Source organism: Macrobrachium rosenbergii, chromosome 12, assembly GCF_040412425.1.
Source record: "Macrobrachium rosenbergii isolate ZJJX-2024 chromosome 12, ASM4041242v1, whole genome shotgun sequence".
Taxonomy (NCBI): domain Eukaryota; kingdom Metazoa; phylum Arthropoda; class Malacostraca; order Decapoda; family Palaemonidae; genus Macrobrachium; species Macrobrachium rosenbergii.
Genome location: NC_089752.1, coordinates 117,148,775 through 117,169,216, shown reverse-complemented (window position 1 = coordinate 117,169,216; position 20,442 = coordinate 117,148,775). Strand labels below are relative to the sequence as shown.

The following is a 20,442-nucleotide window of genomic DNA, read 5'->3' as shown; positions in this document are numbered from 1 at the left end:
ACAGAAAAGTATATAATAGTAATAACATCCATGAAACTTATGTCAAGAGAACATAAAAAATGACTTCATACTATCAAATTGAATGTCCTGAATTGATGGGAAGCTTACTGGAGTAACAGATCTACGAGAAGCAGCGGAGGACCCAACGAGTTGCTAACAAGGGATGCAGACAAAACATGCATCCCTTTAATACAAGTCTTACAAGACCTATCCTCTTCAATTGTGTCTACAATCTAACAAGCTCTCTCTGCTTGTGATCAATTTCCACATGATTTTGTTTAACTATGATTCACATCAGTTATCCAGTCATAACCCTTCCCTCAGTCACAAATATATCATGAAGGTCAATAATGCCTATTACGGCAACTCTTACCTTACAAGTTCTTACCAAGCGAACATTCAAAATAAAACAAGAGAACACCTGAAAACAAACCAACAGAAAACCAAGTACATTTAACAATCCGTCAACCTCCTATCGCAACTGGCGACAGAAGAAGACTGACCTGCTACAAGTGTTTGTAACTATTGGGCTCCTGGTGGGGGTGGGAGAAGTAGGTGGATAGAAAATACACATTCATAGAAAATGCAGTGCTCTCGCTTTTTGGTTTTTAACTGTCGAACTAGAAGAAGTAAAAGCTATATAATCAAGAGGTAAGGTTCATTCAAAAATATGTGGTCAAAGTAAGTGTAAAATTTGGTTTGCATTGGGCTGTACACATGACATCCTTTCATCAATTCCCATTTACACATATTTGCTCTGTAATTTTTCTCTCTAACTCTTAGTATGCATTCCGTCATAATGCAAAGCTAATTAATGCTCCTAATTATGAGATTTATATAATACTGTAATGGTACTTAAAACTAATTTCATTGAGAAAACTTTCTGGGCAACACCTACTAGTTTTGGCCAGGTCTTTAAGATCCATAATACTGCTAACGGAAACTGCATCATCGTCATCATCGTCCTCTTCATCGTCCCCATAATCATCTCCATGCATGCTGACTTTCGCTTTGGATTCTTTGGCTAACTTACGGCCAATCAGCTCCAGGTAAACGGTAGCGGCTTCCTTCGTACGTCTGCTTGGTCTTGTGCGGATGCCAGTTTCACTGCTAGAATGGGTAACGAAACATAAAAGGTAAGAAAACATTAAACCATGAAAAAGAAATACAGTACTATTAACATATTTACAAGAAAAAGTGCAATCATTTTAGCTATAAGAGGTAATTTGTTACTATACAAACTTTGATGACACAAGGTAAAATTAATATCAAAACACAGAGGTTGTGTACAAATGTTTTACCACAGAAAATAATGACTTCCAGCCTTATTAACCTTTGATGAAATGGAACAAGGAACAGTAATATACCCAAACTTTTATGTAGCTTGCCCTTGAAAAATGACTTGCGAAAAAAATAAATAACTAAAATTCCAACTTACCTAATTTCTTCCTCTGCCGTATTTGAATCAGTCTGATTCTGTGCTGCCATATTTTCCTTGACTTTCCTAGTCTCTCTGATTCCAACCACTTTCTTGTTCGTATTAGGGCAGGCTGCTTCAGTTACAGAAGATTTCTTCTGGGAAGACTTGGTGGATGTTGCCTGTTTGCTTGCCTCTGAGGTCTTCACACCTGACTCTTCTGAAGATCTCAGTGGCACCGTTGTTGATTCGACCATACTATTTTCTTCTGAATCTACGGATAGTATATTTTCTGACTGAACTACAGAGGAATTCTCAATTACATTGTTATTAACAGACTGGTGGTTACCACTACTTGATAATACTGACACCAGTTTTAAGGTATCACCATTTTCCGTTATCTCCTTGTTAGCGTGTTCATCCTGGACAATTTCTGACGTCAAATCTTTACCATTTTCATCCACAGAAGCTGAAGATCTCAAGCCACAAGGTTCTTCCGGTGTTCCAGGCTTCTTTTCAGCACAACTTTCCACACTGCCTGAATGGTCAGCATTCTCGGACTCTGTCTCTGGCTTTTCTTGAATCACAGCCATCTCAACACTAGCTGGTATGGATTCTTCCGGAGTGACAGAGGGTTTGTCCTGTGCAACACATGATGACTCAGCCTGTGATGTGTGTTTTTCTTGGTCTTCCTGAAGAGACTTCTCTTCGTTGAGGGATGCTTGTTCAGGCTTCGATTCCTCTTGACTGGTTTCCACACATGAATCATTGTCGATCAAGGACCCTTCCTCAACAGATTCTTTCTGAACCTCTTCATTAACTGGAGTACTTTCTGCTATATCTTTTGTACTTTCAACAGATCCTTCAGGTGACTTACTCAATCCATCATTCACTACTGTAACGTCAGCATTTACTGCTTGCGATGGTGACACTTCTTCTTTTGATAAAATTTCAGTATCTTTTTGATCCGCAGGTAACGATACATCCTCATCCGGCATTTTACTTTGTAAAACTAAAGAACTCTTGTCCTCAATGTCACTACACTGTTCCTTTGGCTCTAACACCTCATCAACAACAATGCTCATCTCTGAATCCTTTTCAGCCACTGCAGAAACAGTTTCTGAAGATTTCTGACATTCCTCTAATTCAGAACATATCTTGTAACTGGGTGACTGAGGGATATCATTAACACACGAATTTTCAGATATAGTGTTGTTGCAAGGCATGTCAGCTTTCTTCTGATTACCGTTCACATCATTCAGCTTCTTTTGTACTGATTTCTGCATAACTTTTTCACTGCCTTCCAAAACTTTTGAATCTGCTTTCGGTTCCGAACTCACTTTCACACTACTGCTTGGAGCCCCAGGAGCCGAATTCCGTGAACCTGGCGAAGATGTGGTACCACTGCTCTCTATGCCAGACCCAGCCGGTGTGGTAGATTTTTTTCTTAACCGTCGCGCCATTGGAACAGGTTCTTCACTGATAGGGGGTTCAGATAATGACAATGATTTCGAAGAACTGTTCAACTCCTTTGGCGATTTTCCTGTAAAGGAAAAAACAGATCAATTAATTTTCATACTCATTAAGATTTTTCCTAAGTGAAAATATTTAAAGTTACTGAATAAAAAGCAATTCTTTAAGAATTTCATCCTGAACTTCGTTGAAAATAGTGAATATTCAGTAATAATTTCCCTAGCTGATATGTTTCAAAATATCTGCTGCTGGATGAAGTTTGGATATTAAGGGTTTGACTGTGGTTTGGTTAAACTACCTAATATCCAGATATGGTTTATCTATAGTTATGTGTTGCTCAATGTCCACCTGCCCAACACCAAGAAAACATAAATGCTTGAGGTCTTGATCAGCTAACAGGAAAAGCAGACATATTACAACAAGGCAATTGCACTGCTAGGCATTCAATGGTACCAGTACATATCTACAGTTTATACTTTACACAATACCTGAGAGCAACATTATGCATTCAAGTTGTTGGTCTATGTATCACCTACACTGAATTTGTCATTTTAACGTGAATTCTCCTTGCATATCGACACTCCAGTGTAGTGACATACCATACATAGCAGCATCAAAACAAAGAAATAGTGGTATCTGCATATAAATGGTACAACGCATACAGTCTTCTTCTTCTTCTTCCCAGCTTGTTCCCATTTTTATATGGGGTCGCCGTGATGCCTTCCTTTGAAGGACTTTGATTTGGCTTTGGGGTAGACGCATACAGTATATAGTTTATGCTGTACACAATCCTTGCTAGCAATATTATACATGGATATTACTAGCCTCTGTACTAACTGCAATCTACCTGTCATGTCATTTCTTCTGTATCAACTGTACTCTACTTTTTATTGTTATCCTACTGTGAACACTTTTATTAAGCACATATGTTATTGGCCCACGTTTCACTGCGCTGAGCTTTTTATCGTCACTTTACTTATTATCAAACTATATCTGGCTTTCTACTTTTTGGTTCCAGACTTGCCAAAGACCTATTTTTTTCATAAAATCAATTTAATTTTGACTATGTATCTTTTGAGTTAAAAAGTTATAACATACAGAATTGCAAGATACAGGGTATATAGAAAACAACATTATATTGTAATAAAATTGATGTCTGATGATAAATGTAAACAGTACTGTAAAAGGAGACTAAACTAAGCTTATCTACTCATTTACAGTTGGTCTATACTCCAATGTATTATTACACAGCAAGTCCTTGGTTAATGATGGTCTCGACCTATGCCGTTCCAATCTTACGATGCTACTGAAAAATATTAATAAAAAATCTGGTTCCAACATATACTGAAAAATTCCAGTTACGACACCGTGCCGCGCGGCGTTAGGCTGGGTACTAGTTTTTGTTACTGTTTCTCTCTCTCTCTCTCTCTCTCTCTCTCTAACTGAGATAGGAGAGAGAGAGAGATTTTTTATGCATATGTAACATGTATGTTTATTTGTTTTGTATAGTTTTATAGATAAACGTGATGTTACTTTGTCATTCGTTTTTCTTATTTTCCTTGCTATAATTACAACTTTTTGCATTTCAATAACTAGGTCATTTATGTGGGTATACAATACCTGTATGATTTACGTAATCTTAAACTTAGCATTATTTCTTATAATGTACAGTGTTGGGTTTGAACTTTTCAAATAGGCAATGAACTATTAACATAGGCTGTTACAAGTGTTTTAGTTTAATGTTTACAGGGTATGGTAAAAAAAAATTATTTACTAATTTTTAAATATTAATATTAATGTACACACAGCAATCATGTACCTAGATTGTGTGTATTGTATTGTCTCTACTTTGTATATGGTCCTGAGCTGAAATGTTATTACGATTATTATGGTTCCGACCTACACCGAATTCCAACTTACAAGCAGTAGGAACGGATCCCCCTTGTAACTCAGGGACTGCCTGTACTTGAACAATGTTTCTTTCTTTTATATTATTTTCTATAGAGTTTACTTGTAAAAATCCAGAACTATGATTCATAAAATTGATGTTATGTAAGCAGGTGTAAGATGTGTAGCTACAGTCATGATGCAAATATATATTGACATACTGAATTTAAAAAACGTGAACATTCTGTGAAATCGTTTGCAAAACAGAATGTTGGCTATTTAGTCAGTGTAAAAGGTTTTGGGGAAACATCCTACGCATAAAGCAATGCATATCTCTTATTACTATAGGAAGAACATGCATATTCATAAGGGCATTATCACTGACATACAAATACGAACTTTTCACTCGACACACTTGTGGATGAAAAATGAACAAACAAAGCTGTGCGTTGTACTGCACCGCACGACAAGTTTACTATACCTTTGTTGTTAACTTTCACCACTTTCTTGACATAGACCTTCTTGCCGTCCGGATGCTGCCTAAGTAACCTGAGTGATCTGGTTACTTTGGGGTTTCCCTTCTCTTTCCTCACGTCTTTGGATCCATCGGCCTGACTGTTGGCTTTCTCAGTTCCGACTGCCTGTGTTTCTTCTCTGCGCTTCTCTGTGCTGGGGTCCTTGGCTTCAACTTGGCTTCTGGTGATTCTGTGGAGCCTGGTATCAGAATGTGTAGAAGTGCCCCCTAACCTGTAAGTGAAAACGCCTGATAAATATAAAACAAATAAGCAGATCATGCTTCAAATGAAATTCAAAGTAATGAAAAACTTCTAAATATGGGAAAGTACTCCCGTTCCAGTTTAGCATTCCACTGTTACTAAAAATGACATTTTTATGATAAAATAAAGTTTTATATATACTTACCAAGCAATTACATAATCGACATGTAATTGCTTGGTAAGTCACGTATATACAAAAATTTTTTATGATAAAATAAAGTTTTATATATACTTACCAACCAATTGCATAGCGATTATGTAATTGCTTGGTAAGTCACTTATATAAAAACAATGTTTTTATAATACCAAACATGGTTTTTCATACAAACCCGTTATCATATGTTCCCTTATTCTTTTTTTTATATGAAATACCCAGTCACATCAAACTGTATTGTCCAAAACTGGGACTTCTGTGTATGACAATACTTGTGTATGATACTCAATTCCCTCCTCATGATTCTGTGTTGCTTGAGTGGAAAAACATGTTGCTGCTCTTCTACGGAATATCTCTGTGTGAACTAATTCGACATGCTGTAATTATTTTCATAATTTATTTCATTGCTTTCATTCATTATCACCGGTTTTATTTATTTTATTCTGTGTTAAACAATGTCATTTTGCCTTTTGTAAGTGTGCTGTTGGAAGCCTGAATGTTTTGCCATTCCCTGCTCCTCAGGCTGTCGAGACTTCAAAATGACAATCTCAGAATACTGCAAGTAAAAATAAGCAACAACCTCTCACGAGAAATATACAAGGCAGCAAAGTGGATGGATATTACAGAGCACTTTAACGGGGCAATTGTGTCACATCACAGGGTTCTCACAATGGATGTAGTATGTGGACGGTGAAAACTTTTGGAAAGTCAACTTTAAAAGAAGTTAAGACAGCTCGGTGAGAAGAGATAAAGGGAATGGATAAAGCTGTAATTGATAGTAAACATGAAACTGGTTGGAGGTAGGGGTGGGATGGGTGGAGGGGGCTGAAGAGGTGCTGGAAAAAATCAGCAATACCTTCTACACTAGTGCAACACATTTTGAAGGTGGTGCCTACCTATGGCCAACAAAATTAGGAAAACTACATGTAAATTCATACCAGCAAAGAGAAAACTTGATGTAAAGGTTCCAATGATGGTATTAAGGTTGAATTAATAAATTCGTGAATCACATTCAAATTTCAACTAGCTCTTAACTACTAAATGATACTTTTTCAACTAGCTCTTATCATGCCCTGGCAACTCATCATTCATCAGTGAATACTATTTCTCATTATTGTAGTAGGTTCACAAAACACGCTAAAGAAACCTTCAGACATGCGGATTAAGACTATATTATCATGACAGGAAAAAATACACAAGTGCTACAGAACTGAGAATCTTAAATAAGTAACTTTCACTTAAATTGCTCTAAACTATAAAAAGGACAGAAAACTATTCAGTCAACTGCAATGTGTGAAATGTAAGTGCTTGTCACATTTGTACCTCACACAGGTATATAATGGACCTTGAAGTTATATAAAGTGTGCCAGAGATAACCAAGAAACTACCTGCATATTAAGGAATGGTAAACACAAAATTACAACAACAAATTGATCCACAAAGGGTGGAAATGAAGATATGACGGATACCGAATAGCAGACACACCACGGCCACTAAGTCCTCAAGTAACCAAGGTAGCAAATGATGTGAGACAGGGAGCAAGGGAGCTCCTTACAGTTAGGGATATTCAACAGAGAACATAACTTAAGATACCTTACATTCAAAGATCACTATTCTTGCCTATAGTCTGTCGAGCATACTTTGTTAAAAGAGGGTGCAGGAAGGGTGAAGCAGTGATGCCAAACATGCTTTCCTCATTAAGTAAATCAGCAATTAAAGATTTCCTTGTGATTCTTTAAAAGAAGACTTCATTTGACAAAACTGTAATTATAATTTAGGGCAATAATGTAATTAAGATATTGCTGGAAAGAGCATTTGAAAATATTAATTAAGACATGTGACATCTTTCCTCATATGCTGCAAAATTGGCATTTACCCTTAGGGGATGGTGGGAAGGAAACCCATGATATTTTTGCGTCAGTAACTCTGGATCAATAATTTTCATTAAAGGACCTCTGTACTTTACAATCATGCAATGCAATCATGACAAACTTTGGCAATACGTAAAATATAAGGCAAAAGTCCCCATAAAGCCTTAATTATTAAAAGAGGACCAACAAGCCTTACAATGAATGAAAATGATGTAGAATATATGAAAAAACACAATCCATTCACAATTATGAATTACATGACTTGATACCGCTAAGAGAGAGAGAAAGAGTTAACTTGAATTAGTTAATACTTAAATTTGATTTAATTTTTGCTCACAGATCTTCTATGTATGATAGGTTATCATTTCCAAAAGAAGCAGTAACTCTAAACGCTGTTATTTATAAGATAATGAAAACAAGGAAATGCCACAAAGGATTATAACAGGTCAAGGACCAAGGAAAGGGTATCCACAATCTGCAAGATGCATTCTAGAAATGGAAATAAGTCAAGTGTAAGGCAACTGGAGGGCCCCTTTTTGACTGATTTCACTGGTTCACCTATGACAATGCATCATTCTGGATATGAGTAAATTTGAGTTTTGTTCTTTGTATGAATACAACAACGATAACTTCTGTTTATGATAGACCATATTCCTTCATATAAAAAATGACAGCTTTACACTACGCCTAATTGGACTCTGATATTGACATTCGTACCTCTGTAATATTCTTGACAACTTCTGTTTGGGTCTCATTGACGAAAGCTTGGCCACTTTAGCTTTTTTACGGGCCATCGCAGTCGTTGCCGACACACGATACTTATGAAGAAGACGGCCTGAGCGAGTGGCTATTACACTTGCTTGAGCATGAGATGAATCGCCCAAGTGCTTGTCAAGTTTACGCAGCGACACCTCTCTTCTTTCTGATGCGAGAAAATAATAAAACATTAAAATCCTAATGTTGTTTTATAAACAGCTGAAAATTTTCATTATTCTGGCCAGAGATGTTATACTGTTACCATGAAAACATTAACACTACTAAATGGTGCATTAAACATGTTCTCTATTATCTGCTAGCAATTCTTAGAAGGTCAACATACAGGATGAATATGTACTTTTCTCAAAAAATAATGTATAACATACAATTCATTTTTTAAACCTATCAATATACTTAATCATAATTTGCAGTGCTAAATTCACCTAACACATAACTCCTGAAGTCCTGAAGACAATAATAATATCCAGAGAAGTAATCATTGAGTGACTGAATACACACAAGAACCTCTGACCCATCAGTAAGAAGGACCATCAACCTTATTCTTTTGCATAAAGCCTGAAGCAGTCCGAATCAGGAGAGTAATGTGGGCACTTGTTGATAATAGATGGATTTGCATGAAAAATTAGTTTCACGTTACGAAAAATTCATTTGTTTCTTGACAAACCCATCATCATGGCTAATTAGGAAGATAGATGGGCATGAGGGTATGATCCCCCGATACACCAAGGTTTTGATGGGCGCTGAGGAGCTACTGAGGACAGAAAAGTTAAGAGCCAAGTGTCCCAAGAGGAAGACATTTCAGTTTCATTATAGTAATTGGCATTTTGTTTCTTGTTTATAGGAGTTCTTTCTAATGTTCTTTTCTTATTAACTCTGAAGTTCAGAAAGATTATTTAGGTGGCCTGTTTTAAATCCTCTGTAACATTTTGGTTAACTGGAGGTGAAAATTGGAACAAGGTAAAAAAAGTATACCTTAGTTTTACCAGACCACTGAGCTGATTAACAGCTCTCCTAGGGCTGGCCCGAAGGATTAGACTTATTTAACGTGGCTAAGAACCAACTGGTTACTTAGTAACGGGACCTACAGCTTATTGTGGAATGTAATTGGGCAGCTAAGTAGAGAATCCTGATCCAAAAATGCTTACAAAAATAATGACAATATATATAAATTGTTTAACATGCTACTGTAATATACAGACTTTACAATCTGTCCTCCCTGGAACATTATCTACGACTTGTTTACGTAATATGCAGTAAAATTAAATACTCCATAACAAATATCTTCCCGTAGACATCTTCGCAATCCTTCTTTACTACCAAATAATACTTTATGTCAAAACAACGCAGAACTTTGTTTCTCAAGATACCCTAACAACATACCTTGTATCCTTAGTGACTTTGCTTTTGATCTGAGTATTAAGGCCTTCTTAATCATTAATCTTTTTGAGACCTTCTGTGGGGAGTGATGCTGCTCCACAACATTTGTAGATGAGACTTGAGGGGGTTGAGTAGAACTGCGTGTGACACGAACTGGTGGAGTAGCTTCATAATCTTCTATGTCTGTGCTATGTTCCAGGTTCTTTTTTACAGCCTCCTGGGAAGAAACATAAATAGTTTACTCTCGAAACATCCAACTCGTTTAGGAGAGAACAAATTTAGACAACTGATAATTAAATACCCTACAGAAAACGTCTTGTACACTGGAAATATTTAAGAAAATGGGTATCTCCAAAAATGCAGCCAGGTGCCCATTATCAAATCATTTAGGAAACAACAAATTTAGACAGCTAATAATTAAATACTGTACAGAAGACATGTGTTGTACATTAGAAATATCTCCAAGAAAACGGGTATCTCCAAAAATGCAGCCAGGCACCAATTATAACAAAGCTAACACTTAAAATGCTAGGAGCACTTTTCTGAAGCTCAAGTGCACAATCACTGTTAGTACAACTAGGAAAGTAAGTAATATACCTTAGAAAGTTCCCTTTCTCTTTTGTCAAATATCAAGCCATCTTGCTTCTTCTTAGTAGACGACCTGACTTTGTCATCTCTTGCAGGACTCTGGCTACGACTGTCACTTGCAGTTTCCAACAGCTGAGGAGTATTAAAGTGTTCCAACTCCGGGGGAAGAAGTGGTGTCCCTTTGAAATAAAATAATTACGGTAAGAACAAATTCAAACAGTTCTTGGCTAATGTAATCTGGCACAGAAAGTTGTATAAAGATAAAACTTTTGACAATTAAATGACAAAAAATTATCATAATACTGTAGACAAAATATCCAACATTAAGGTAAGAGGAGAAATTTAGCAAAATAAAGGACATACAATACAGGAAAAGATAAAATTTACCACTTTTCCAGTGTTGTCCACCAAACATATTCATATTAACTTATTGATACAGACAAAGCCAAAAGCCTATTAAACTGATTGGCACTCTCATAAAAACCATAAACACATTTGTGAATAAAGTAAAAAATAAACAGAAGACTGTTGTAAAATTCTATACGTAAATTAAAAACAAACATATTTAAATGACTAAACTAACATAACAAATCAATACAAAAACCCAACATGGCATATCCTGATAAATGCAGCTTTACTTTAACTTGATATGCATCAAGATCCATAACCTCGCAAAGACGATTGTTCAGAACAATATAAAAGTGGACCTTGTATGAAAGAATACATGGGGTGTGCCCTGACGACACACTGCATTATTTTCTTCGTTCAACTCCTCATTTGATCCTTTTGGTTTCATCCCACCCAGCTGTCCAACTTCTTTTAGCCTAGACCTGTCTTGTGGCTTGGCTTCACTCCAGTCCATGTGTGTGCCTGGTATTGGAGCACTTGCCTGTAAGCTTGACTGGCTCTAATTGTATCCTTTGGCACTGACAGCTGTCGTGATTATTATGGTCTTACGCTGTGTCTCCTCATGGTCCTAACGTAGGCCTAGGCCTAGCCATGGTTCCCGACTTGATCATGGTTTCAGCCTACTTCCAAGCCATGGTACTTCAAGCTGGCAAGGGTCAGTTCACAGCCCTAATGATTGGAGTAGTGTTGACACATATGCTGACGCAGCTTCTGAACAGTCCTGATCTAGATGTTCACTGAAACAATTCCTACAAACACCTACTTCTTGTGTTTACCAGTATTGTCAAGAGGTCATACATGGCTCAAATAACTCAAGCCGAGCATAAATGGCTTTCATCCACATCACCAAATGATCCTGCGAGAGGAAAGAAAAGCTTGTCTCTCTTTTCAAACTGACAATTCCTGAATTTTGCCACTAACCCAGGAATTAACCAGACAAGAGGCCGCAATATTCACCAATGCACTTCATCAAGAAATGACAGTCCTGCTAGTGAGGTCTCAGTCTGAGGCCTGTCTGAAAGGCTCAACTGCGGATGTGAGTAAGTACCTCCCCTGAAGCCAAAGCCCCAGGATGGCATAACTCATTGAAGCTTCTCATTGGCATAGAAAGCTATGCCTTTCAGTCTGAAGACCTGGCCAAGGGCAGCTAGGCTTGTACCATGGTGACAGAGAGGAGCTTGGTTCAAAGAAGGTACAGGACGAGATCCACAATCAGCTGAATGGAAGCTCCAATAGGAGAGAATCATCTGTGTTCAGAGATAAGATGATCCACCTCCCAAGGATGTGAGACGGGGCCACAAAGAATCTATCTGGAGGACTACCTTGAGCCAGCAGGTCATGAAAAACCACTCAGCATGGGATCCACAAGGAGCTCCCAGGGTGTCTGAGCCCAGAGTAATCAACACACAATTGACCATCCGATGGGACAGAGAATGGAGGAAGAGCTCAATGAGTAAGTGTATGTGGGAGGACAGACCACATTATTAATATTATTATCATTATTATTATTACTATTCAGAAGATAAACCCTATTCATATGGAACAAGCCCACAGGGGCCACAGACTTGAAATTCAAGCTTCAAAAGAATGTGGTGTTCATTCAAACGAAGTAGCAGAAGGTAAGGAGAAATACAGAAAAAGGAGATGTTATTAGAAAAACAGATAAACTAACAAATTAACAAACAAATAAATAAAAATTTAAGTAAATTATTAAAATACGAGAACTGTATTAGGGTATTTAAGCATTGCATCTTCGCTTGAACTTCCCAAGTTCCAATTGCACAACATCCTCAGAGAGACTGTTCCACAGTCCAATGGTGTGAGGAACAACGGACCTCTGGAACCGAGAAGTTCCACAGCGAGACACATTTCCTGCATACTGATGCTGCTGTTCAGGGAATCTGGTTGTTCTTGGTAGGAAAATGGGATCAGGGATCAATTATGAATGTGAAAGCTCTCTGTTAAAATATACCTTATAATAAAATTAACAAACGACAAGGCCATCGGTCGATGGTCCAAGTTATAACTGCTAATATTAGGAAACAGAAACCTACAACCAAGAACCATTCTATCTAAAAGAGATAAATCTATGGCAGAAGCAGACATCCACACCTCGCAATAGTATTCTAGTAAAATAAGGACAAATGACCTACAAACGGTTACACCGATTTTGTCGCTGTTATAAATATACGAAGCCTTACAAACAATACCTAACTTTCATGCAGCATTTGCTGAAACTTTCCTTAGATGTGTCTCAAAATAAGATGAGAGTCAAAAGTTACACCTAGAATAGTTAAAGCTCCAGACTCATTCAGCAGAGTCCCATTCCCCTGAGGAGAGGATGGGGTAGAAAACGTACGAGATCTACAAATCAACAGTGTTTTTGTTTTACTGGAGTTCAGCTGCACCCCACCAACTACACCATTCACTGGTCCAGTCAATGTCCCTAGTGAGGCTGAGGCTGAGGGCAGCATCATTTCTCATAAGAGGAGACTTTACTAAACCCACATGTGTTGCATCATCGGCATACCGAACAATCTTGTTTTCCATATCACTTGTATACACTAATAATAACAGTGGACCAAGAACACTTCTCCTTCCTAGCTTAAGTCTTGCTCTCCTTGTCTTCAAACCAGGAGAATCATCACTGCAGCCAAAGAAGGAGCATGCGTATATCTACAACTGGAAGCACTACTACCAAAGGAGGGGTCAACCTCCTTAGTGGTCTACCCACCTTAGCGGAAGCAAAGTGGTTGAGAAAAGCTGCGGAAAGAGACTTTTTGGGATGCTTAACAAAACCCAAGAGTCAATAAGAGCTGATGGAGGAGAACTGGGTATATGGGTCAAGGTCCCTTGTCTGAGGGGAGGTAGTGGTAGGCAAGCCCCTTCCACAGGCAAGGAAAGGAATAGTAAGGGCACAAATAAAAGAACATGAAGGGTTCAACAGGGTCACTAAGGAGTAATCCCTCCTGAAGAGGCTGGCATACATTCCTACTCCTCTTCCTCCAATCAAACTGCTCCCACTGAGAAGAAGACCAACCACTGCATTATTTACAGGGGGCATAAAACACCCACACAAATGCCCCCACTCCTCCCAATGCATTATACAGTGTTCTTGTCTTTTCTCCATACTTAAAAGAAAAACCAACACCATCAAAGGAATAAAGCTGACCAGACAGTCTAGTGGCAAGCAAAGCACACTCTGCACTAGGTGATGGCTGGCGAAAAGTGTTTGGTATTGGCAGGCGAGTGAGGAGTCTTCCCCAGTGCAACCAACATTACCTCCGTTACCTACCTTATGAATAAGCTCACATAGGATACTCCTACCTAAAAGGCCCTGGTTTGAGTTTCCTTAAGAACAAATACAATGAAACTGCATCATCTACAGAAAGTTAAAAATATCACACAAGGTTTGTGTCACCAACAGAAACTTGAAAATATCACACACACGGATAACTATGAAAACTCCAGAAAACTAAAAATGGCAAAGCAATTCATATTCTTACCTCTGTAACAAAGAAATGTTAGAAAATCCTCAACTGTCGGTCTCATGGGCACTTCAACTATGTCTAAAAGTGGAGGAGGAGTTGACTGAGGCTGCGAAACAATACGGTTTCTTGTATCGTTGGAATTGCTTCTGTCTCGTAACTCTCGTGTTTCTTTTACTGGAGTTGGAGCTGGGCTGTTCGGCTGTGATCCTTGAGCGAACTTACGCTGGGCATGAACACGTGCTCTGGAGAGGCAGAAAATATATGGTACTAATCAGTTTACTTCTCACTCACAAGCCTATGAAGATATGCATGAAGAAATGGCAATGGACTTATTTGTCAATAACTGAATACTGTAGTAAATTCTGAAGGTCAGAGAATGCAGTAATTTTCTTTCTGCTTACAGTAAACCCCCCGTATTCACGTTCTCAAGATTCGTAGACTCACATATTCGCAGATTTCTCTGTGGAACGTATCTACCCATTATTTGTGGAAAATTCGCCCATTCGCAGTATTTTTCACTGAGAAACATTCACTAATAACTGTATTTTCTTATAATTTTCATGACCAAATGCATTTTTTGTGATAAAACTATTAAAAAACTCAGGTATACAGTAAGCATTTTTAGAGGGCTTTTCTTGTGTTTAAACTATCAAAATAGGCAGTTCTAAGTGCTTTTAGAGGGGTGTTAAGTATTCGCGGATTTTAGCTATTTGCAGGGGGGGGTGTGTGTGGTGCGAATCCCCCAAAAATACGGGGGGTTTACTCTACACATTACTGAATCCTTCAATCTTCCACAGCAAGAATACCTACAGCATTTAACAATGCAGTTTTCAAACAGAAGTACAGTATTACCGTTTGGGTGAAGCCTGTAAGCTTTCAAGTGATGGTGTTCGACATGACCCTTCCTTCCTCCGCTTTCTGGTATCCATAGTATTTACAACGTTATCCATCACTTTTGGGATTTACCTCATACGTTTCTGAAATGAAAATGAAAATTTACATGGTATAACCTACAATATCCAATTCAACAGCATGGGTTTTGAGAATCATTACAGTACTACATAACTAGTATGACTAAAATTTACTGCTCAAGTACATATATTTATCTCAACCCCACCCCATACTCATGAAATTAGTTCCAAGTTCCAGTGTTCATGCATCGATTTGTGTATGGTAGCGAAAAAAATTTTAAAAATAATTTGTATTTTTCCTAACACACAAACCTAAAGTTCTTTCCTAGGGATTTAGCTTGTGAACACAAGCTGGAACGGCCGTTTAACTTTCAGACATGGTCGTTACCTATTGACAGGTTGGGCAAAGCCCTGCCCACCTGCTAATCTGCACTACACTTTGCCTTCCGGCCTAGGTACCAGAATGAGGGGTGGCTGATGTGGACCATAAATATAAAAAACTTCAGGTTTGTACGTTACGAAAAATAGCAATTTTTTTAAGTAATTTATATTTTTCCCAATATACAATCCTAAAGTTCTTCACACAGGATTTAGCTAGCGAATGTGAGCTGGAACAGCCGCTTAATTTGCAGACAAGGTCGTTAGCTACCGACAGTAGGCGGGAAGCCTGCCCAGTACATGTGTACGGGCCGGGATGGGAGCAAGAACAGTTGTGGTTTCGAGCCCTGGACCTGTCTGGCATCAGGAAAAAAACTCCAAGAGGTGGAGGGGACAGGTGAGGGACCACGAGCACCGTTGCCCAGCCTGTCGAAGACCAAAGTCTTGGCAGGTGAGCGAGGCCAAGGGCTGTCGTCAACCTGTGGTGACGACGCCTACTTGGGTTGGGGTGGGAGTCCCACTCAAGCAAATGTGGGTGGGGGCTGTCCATGGGTGTGCTCCAGCATTCTTAGCTGAGGCTTCTACAAGAGAAGAAGAATGAGTGGCGGACCTCCTCTTGCCTTGCCCCGGTGACCGGGCCAGGCACTGTTCCAGACCCCAGGTCTCTCTCTTAAAGAGGTGGGTGAGGGAGCATCTGCACACTCCCAGTTCATCTCCTCTAGGTGGGTCATGCCGGCAGCTGGGACTGGGTCCATAGACCAGGGATCCATGCTGGCCAGGGTAGAAGGGGTTACTGGGGCCAGTACCAGTAAACCGAGATACCGCAAGCAAGCAGTGAACTTGGCAGTTGGAAAGACTGACTCATCTCCGGAGTACCCTACAGTACCCTCTACTGATGGGATGGGTTTGACAGAGGGGCAGCGGTCGTTCCTAAGAGACAAGGAAGAGGACAAAGAGGAAGAAGATATGTGCTTGCATTTCGTCACCTTACTCCATCTTATTCTCACTTTCCTCAGCTTCGTTAGAAGACACGGTTGAAGCAGGAAGTATCGTCAGAGGAAGCCTGGTCCATACCTTAGGGTGTATCTCCAAAGGCAAGGCAACTGCTACAAGAGCCTCAACAATGATAAATTCCTTACCAGCAACACCAGCACAATATGGGCGCTCAAAATGCCGAGGGACTCAAACGTTTGCAAGTATTCAAGCAAAGCCTCCATCAAAGCAGGGATAGACACTATTGGAGAGCATGTGTTGGTTACCTAACCTCACATGAACTCCAATCAGAACAAGTCAGAGGAGAACGAGCAGAAATAAGGGAAAAAAGAGGAACAGTCCCTGAGCACAGAGTGGAAAAGATTCAGCAGTATCAAAAGCAGAGTACTACACGAAAACACAAGCAAAATTCTTTCGGTCTTCCTCTGCTAAAAAAACCTGGTTATACTAACACTGTGGCAAGTACATTGTCACATGGTTTTTCAATTGGAAAACAAACAAAACACTAAATAAACAAAAAGAAAACTGCTTCTGTTGTAAGTCAGGCACAGTGCACACACACATACACACCTAACGACAACAAAAGAAAAGTACTGGTTTATGGTAGACTAGTGGGGACTCTTCCCATTTATTCACCTACCACCAATTAACCACCCCTTTACAAGCCTCGGCCACCATTTCAAGCTCATACTGAGGTATTCCCCTACATAAAAGGCACTGGTTTGTATTCCACTGGAACAATGCATAACCTACGGTTAGCCCTAGGTCCATATAAATTTGTAGCCATACAGTGCTATACTAATTTTCATTCATTATTTATTTACAAATATTTACATTGGAGCCTAGATTAAAATGTATTAAACCTGACAGAAAAACTCATTAGCGTGCTTATTTGCTGTAAGGAAATCTGGTGCAGGCTACCATATCAATAATGGCAGCAGTTATATTCTTATTATTGGAAGATTTTGATTATTACTAAAACAATTTACAAAACACCATGAAATATCAACATTAAACTCATATCACAGAGGCCTAGGCTACGTGGGATAAAAGGAAATTGTTTTATCAAGGGGGTTAGGCTAGGCTATGTCGGCTGATGTAACGTATACAACTTCACTCTACAGAGGACCCCCTCCTATTCATGTTCCGGATTCGCGGCTTCACGTATTCGCAGATTTTTCTGTGGACCGTATATGCACATTATTCACGAAAAGTTCGCCTATTTGCGGTATTTTTCAAAGACAAATATTCACTAATTACTGTATTTTCACATTTTCGTGACTAAATGCATTTTTTGTGATATAACTATTAAAATAATCGGGTATAAACATTTTTAGAGACGTTTTTTGGCATTTGAACTATCAAAACAGGCAGTTTTGATAGTTTTTGGCGGGGCGTCAAGTATTCGCAGATTTTAGCTATTCACAGGGGGTTGCCATACACATACTCCGTGAATATTGGGGGTAGCTGAAGACTGCTACTGTGCCCCTCTGGTTCCGTAACTAGCCTACCGATTATTGTGCGAAATGGACGCCGTGTTTAGTACCAGCTCCTTCAGAATGACAGTAAAATAATTAGATGGTATATATATACATAAACAACAAAAAACTAAATGAAAGGCAGTAAATATTCTAGCCAGCGACAGACGGGAACCAGGCCGCGGCAGTAGTCTTCAGTTTTACCCATTAGCCTATAAAGGGACGTTCTAAGAAACAAATTAATAATTTTCCGAATTCGACGCACTGTCCTCTAGTACTCAAGGACTTCAAAACAGAGTCGGACAGATAGGCGTAGCCTGGGCCTGTTCCCCAATTCCCAAGTGAGTTTGTTGTCCAGGGCTAACCGTCACCGAAATATCATCCACCTTCCAATCATTCCTCATCCAATCTGGGATGGATGTGCCGTTTTCAATCGATACTTTTTTTCTTTTTTAATGAGTGGTAGCCTATCTGTTCTTTCTGTAATTCACTTTATTTCCTCTTACTTCTTCCTAGTGAACGTCTTTATATTCTTTGGAAGCTTCTTGAATTTCAAGTCAGTGGACCCCTTTGGTGGGCTTGTTACGTATGAATAGGTTTCAGCTATTCAATAATAATAATAATAATAATAATAATAATAATAATAATAATAATATAATAATAATTATAATAATATAAAAATAATTATTATATTCTTTTGAAGCTTGAATTTCAAGTCAATGGGCCCTGTAGTGGATTTGTTCCATAAAAGAAGGTTTCATCTATTGAATAATAATAATAATAATAATAATAATAATAATAATAATAATAATAAATAATATAATAATAATAATCTTTGGAAGTTTGAATTTCAAGTCAATGGCCCCTTTGGTGAACTTGTTCCCCATGAATAAGTTTCATCTATTCAATAATAATAACAATAATAATAATAATAATAATAATAATAATAATAATAATAATAATAGTAATAATAATATTCTTTGGAAGCTTGAATTTCAAGCCAATGGCCACTGTGGTGAGCTTGTTCTACATAACAGGTTTCAGCTGCTGAATAATAATAACAATAATAATAACTAACAATAATCATAACAGTAATAATAATAATAATAATAATAATAATAATAATAATAATACTGCATCGAAGACCTACGAATGGTCCCAGTACCTACGATAACTTTCTACCTAACCTAACCCCGTCCCCATCCCATTTGCCATATGCTAGGGGCCTCCCACACATCCCCCATACAAAAAAAAACGTGTCTGTCAGAGCAGAACACTCACAGGAAACTGACAGACGCTGTCAGAAACTACTAATTAAAAAAAACCTCTCTGACATGACGTAATGGTCCGAAGGGCACGGCACGAAAGACAGACAGACAGACAGACACACACACAAAAGCCTTTGCGCCCTTCGGCTTAAAACTCATTCGGTGTAACACCCTGACGAAGGATGGGGAGGGGGGAGAAAAGGACGTCTTAAATACGTCACGTCATATTTTACATTTAATTCGCATCACGCACCCAGGGGCATGGACAAACCTCGCCGCCGCCCCCCCTAAAAAACCCCCCCCGGGGAAAAAAATCACGGTCCCGAAGGGGTAACTAGTGTAGATTCCGCCGTAAAATCCCGAAGCGGCCATTTCGCCTCTACAGAGTGTCATATGCGCTGGTCACTTCGGCCACGCCGTCAGGACGCGCGTCCCTCCGCGTCGGGGGGCGCCCCCGAGACAACTCCTCCCTCCGGCGGGCTAGGACGTACCATCAACTTAATCATATTTCACCACAGTATTATTATATGTTTACTACTCCATTGTTTTTGTTGGGAGTTGCTTGATGCTACCGCCAGGGGCGCTGCCGTCGCGGGGAGTTCGGACAAAGACTTTCTACTGACTATCTAAAGCAAAAGACGGACGGGGGGGAGTCGGGCGCATTCTCGATCGCGCCCCCTTTCATTCAACAAAGGTATTAAGGAGGCGTGTTCTCGACCCCGCGGTGTATTCTACATCCTCGCCGGATTGTGTGTGAATCACGAGAAGGTGGAACGGGATGAATATATGGAGAAGTCGTGTATAAATGATTCACGAAAATAGAGGAATGGTGTATGAGTGAATCACGAAAGTATGGAACGTGATGAATGTATAAATAGAGAAATTGTGTATGACTGAATCGAATCACGAAAATATGGAACTTGATGAATATATAGAGAAATTGTGTATAAATGATTCACGAAAATAGAGGAATGGTGTATGAGTGAATCACGAAAGTATGGAACGTGATGAATGTATAAATAGAGAAATTGTGTATGACAATCGAATCACGAAAAGGTGGAACGTGATGAATATATGGAGAAGTCGTGTATAAATGATTCACGGAAATAGAGGAATGGTGTGTGAGTGAATCACGAAAGTACGTGATGAATATATAGAGAAATTGTGTATGACTGAATCGAATCACGAAAAGGTG

The 20,442-nt window shown here is 38.9% G+C and overlaps 1 protein-coding gene across 2 annotated transcripts in view; it reads right to left on the bottom strand.

The window, feature by feature from the left end:
• LOC136843954 (serine-rich adhesin for platelets-like) overlaps positions 1-19,941 on the bottom strand; it is a 52,065-nt gene extending 32,124 nt beyond the window's left edge. Inside the window, exons 1-9 of one of the 2 annotated variants that reach the window (XM_067112958.1) lie at positions 19,739-19,941; positions 15,072-15,196; positions 14,235-14,461; positions 10,330-10,499; positions 9,736-9,949; positions 8,296-8,500; positions 5,259-5,524; positions 1,439-2,960; positions 899-1,110 (exon numbers count right to left, since the gene is read on the bottom strand). In XM_067112958.1, coding sequence (XP_066969059.1) covers positions 899-1,110; positions 1,439-2,960; positions 5,259-5,524; positions 8,296-8,500; positions 9,736-9,949; positions 10,330-10,499; positions 14,235-14,461; positions 15,072-15,169 — 2,914 coding nt within the window. In that variant the 5' untranslated portion in view covers positions 15,170-15,196; positions 19,739-19,941. The remainder of the gene's footprint in view (positions 1-898; positions 1,111-1,438; positions 2,961-5,258; positions 5,525-8,295; positions 8,501-9,735; positions 9,950-10,329; positions 10,500-14,234; positions 14,462-15,071; positions 15,197-19,738) is intronic. The other variant, XM_067112957.1, reaches the window with a different exon arrangement.
• Positions 19,942-20,442: the final 501 nt, after the last annotated feature.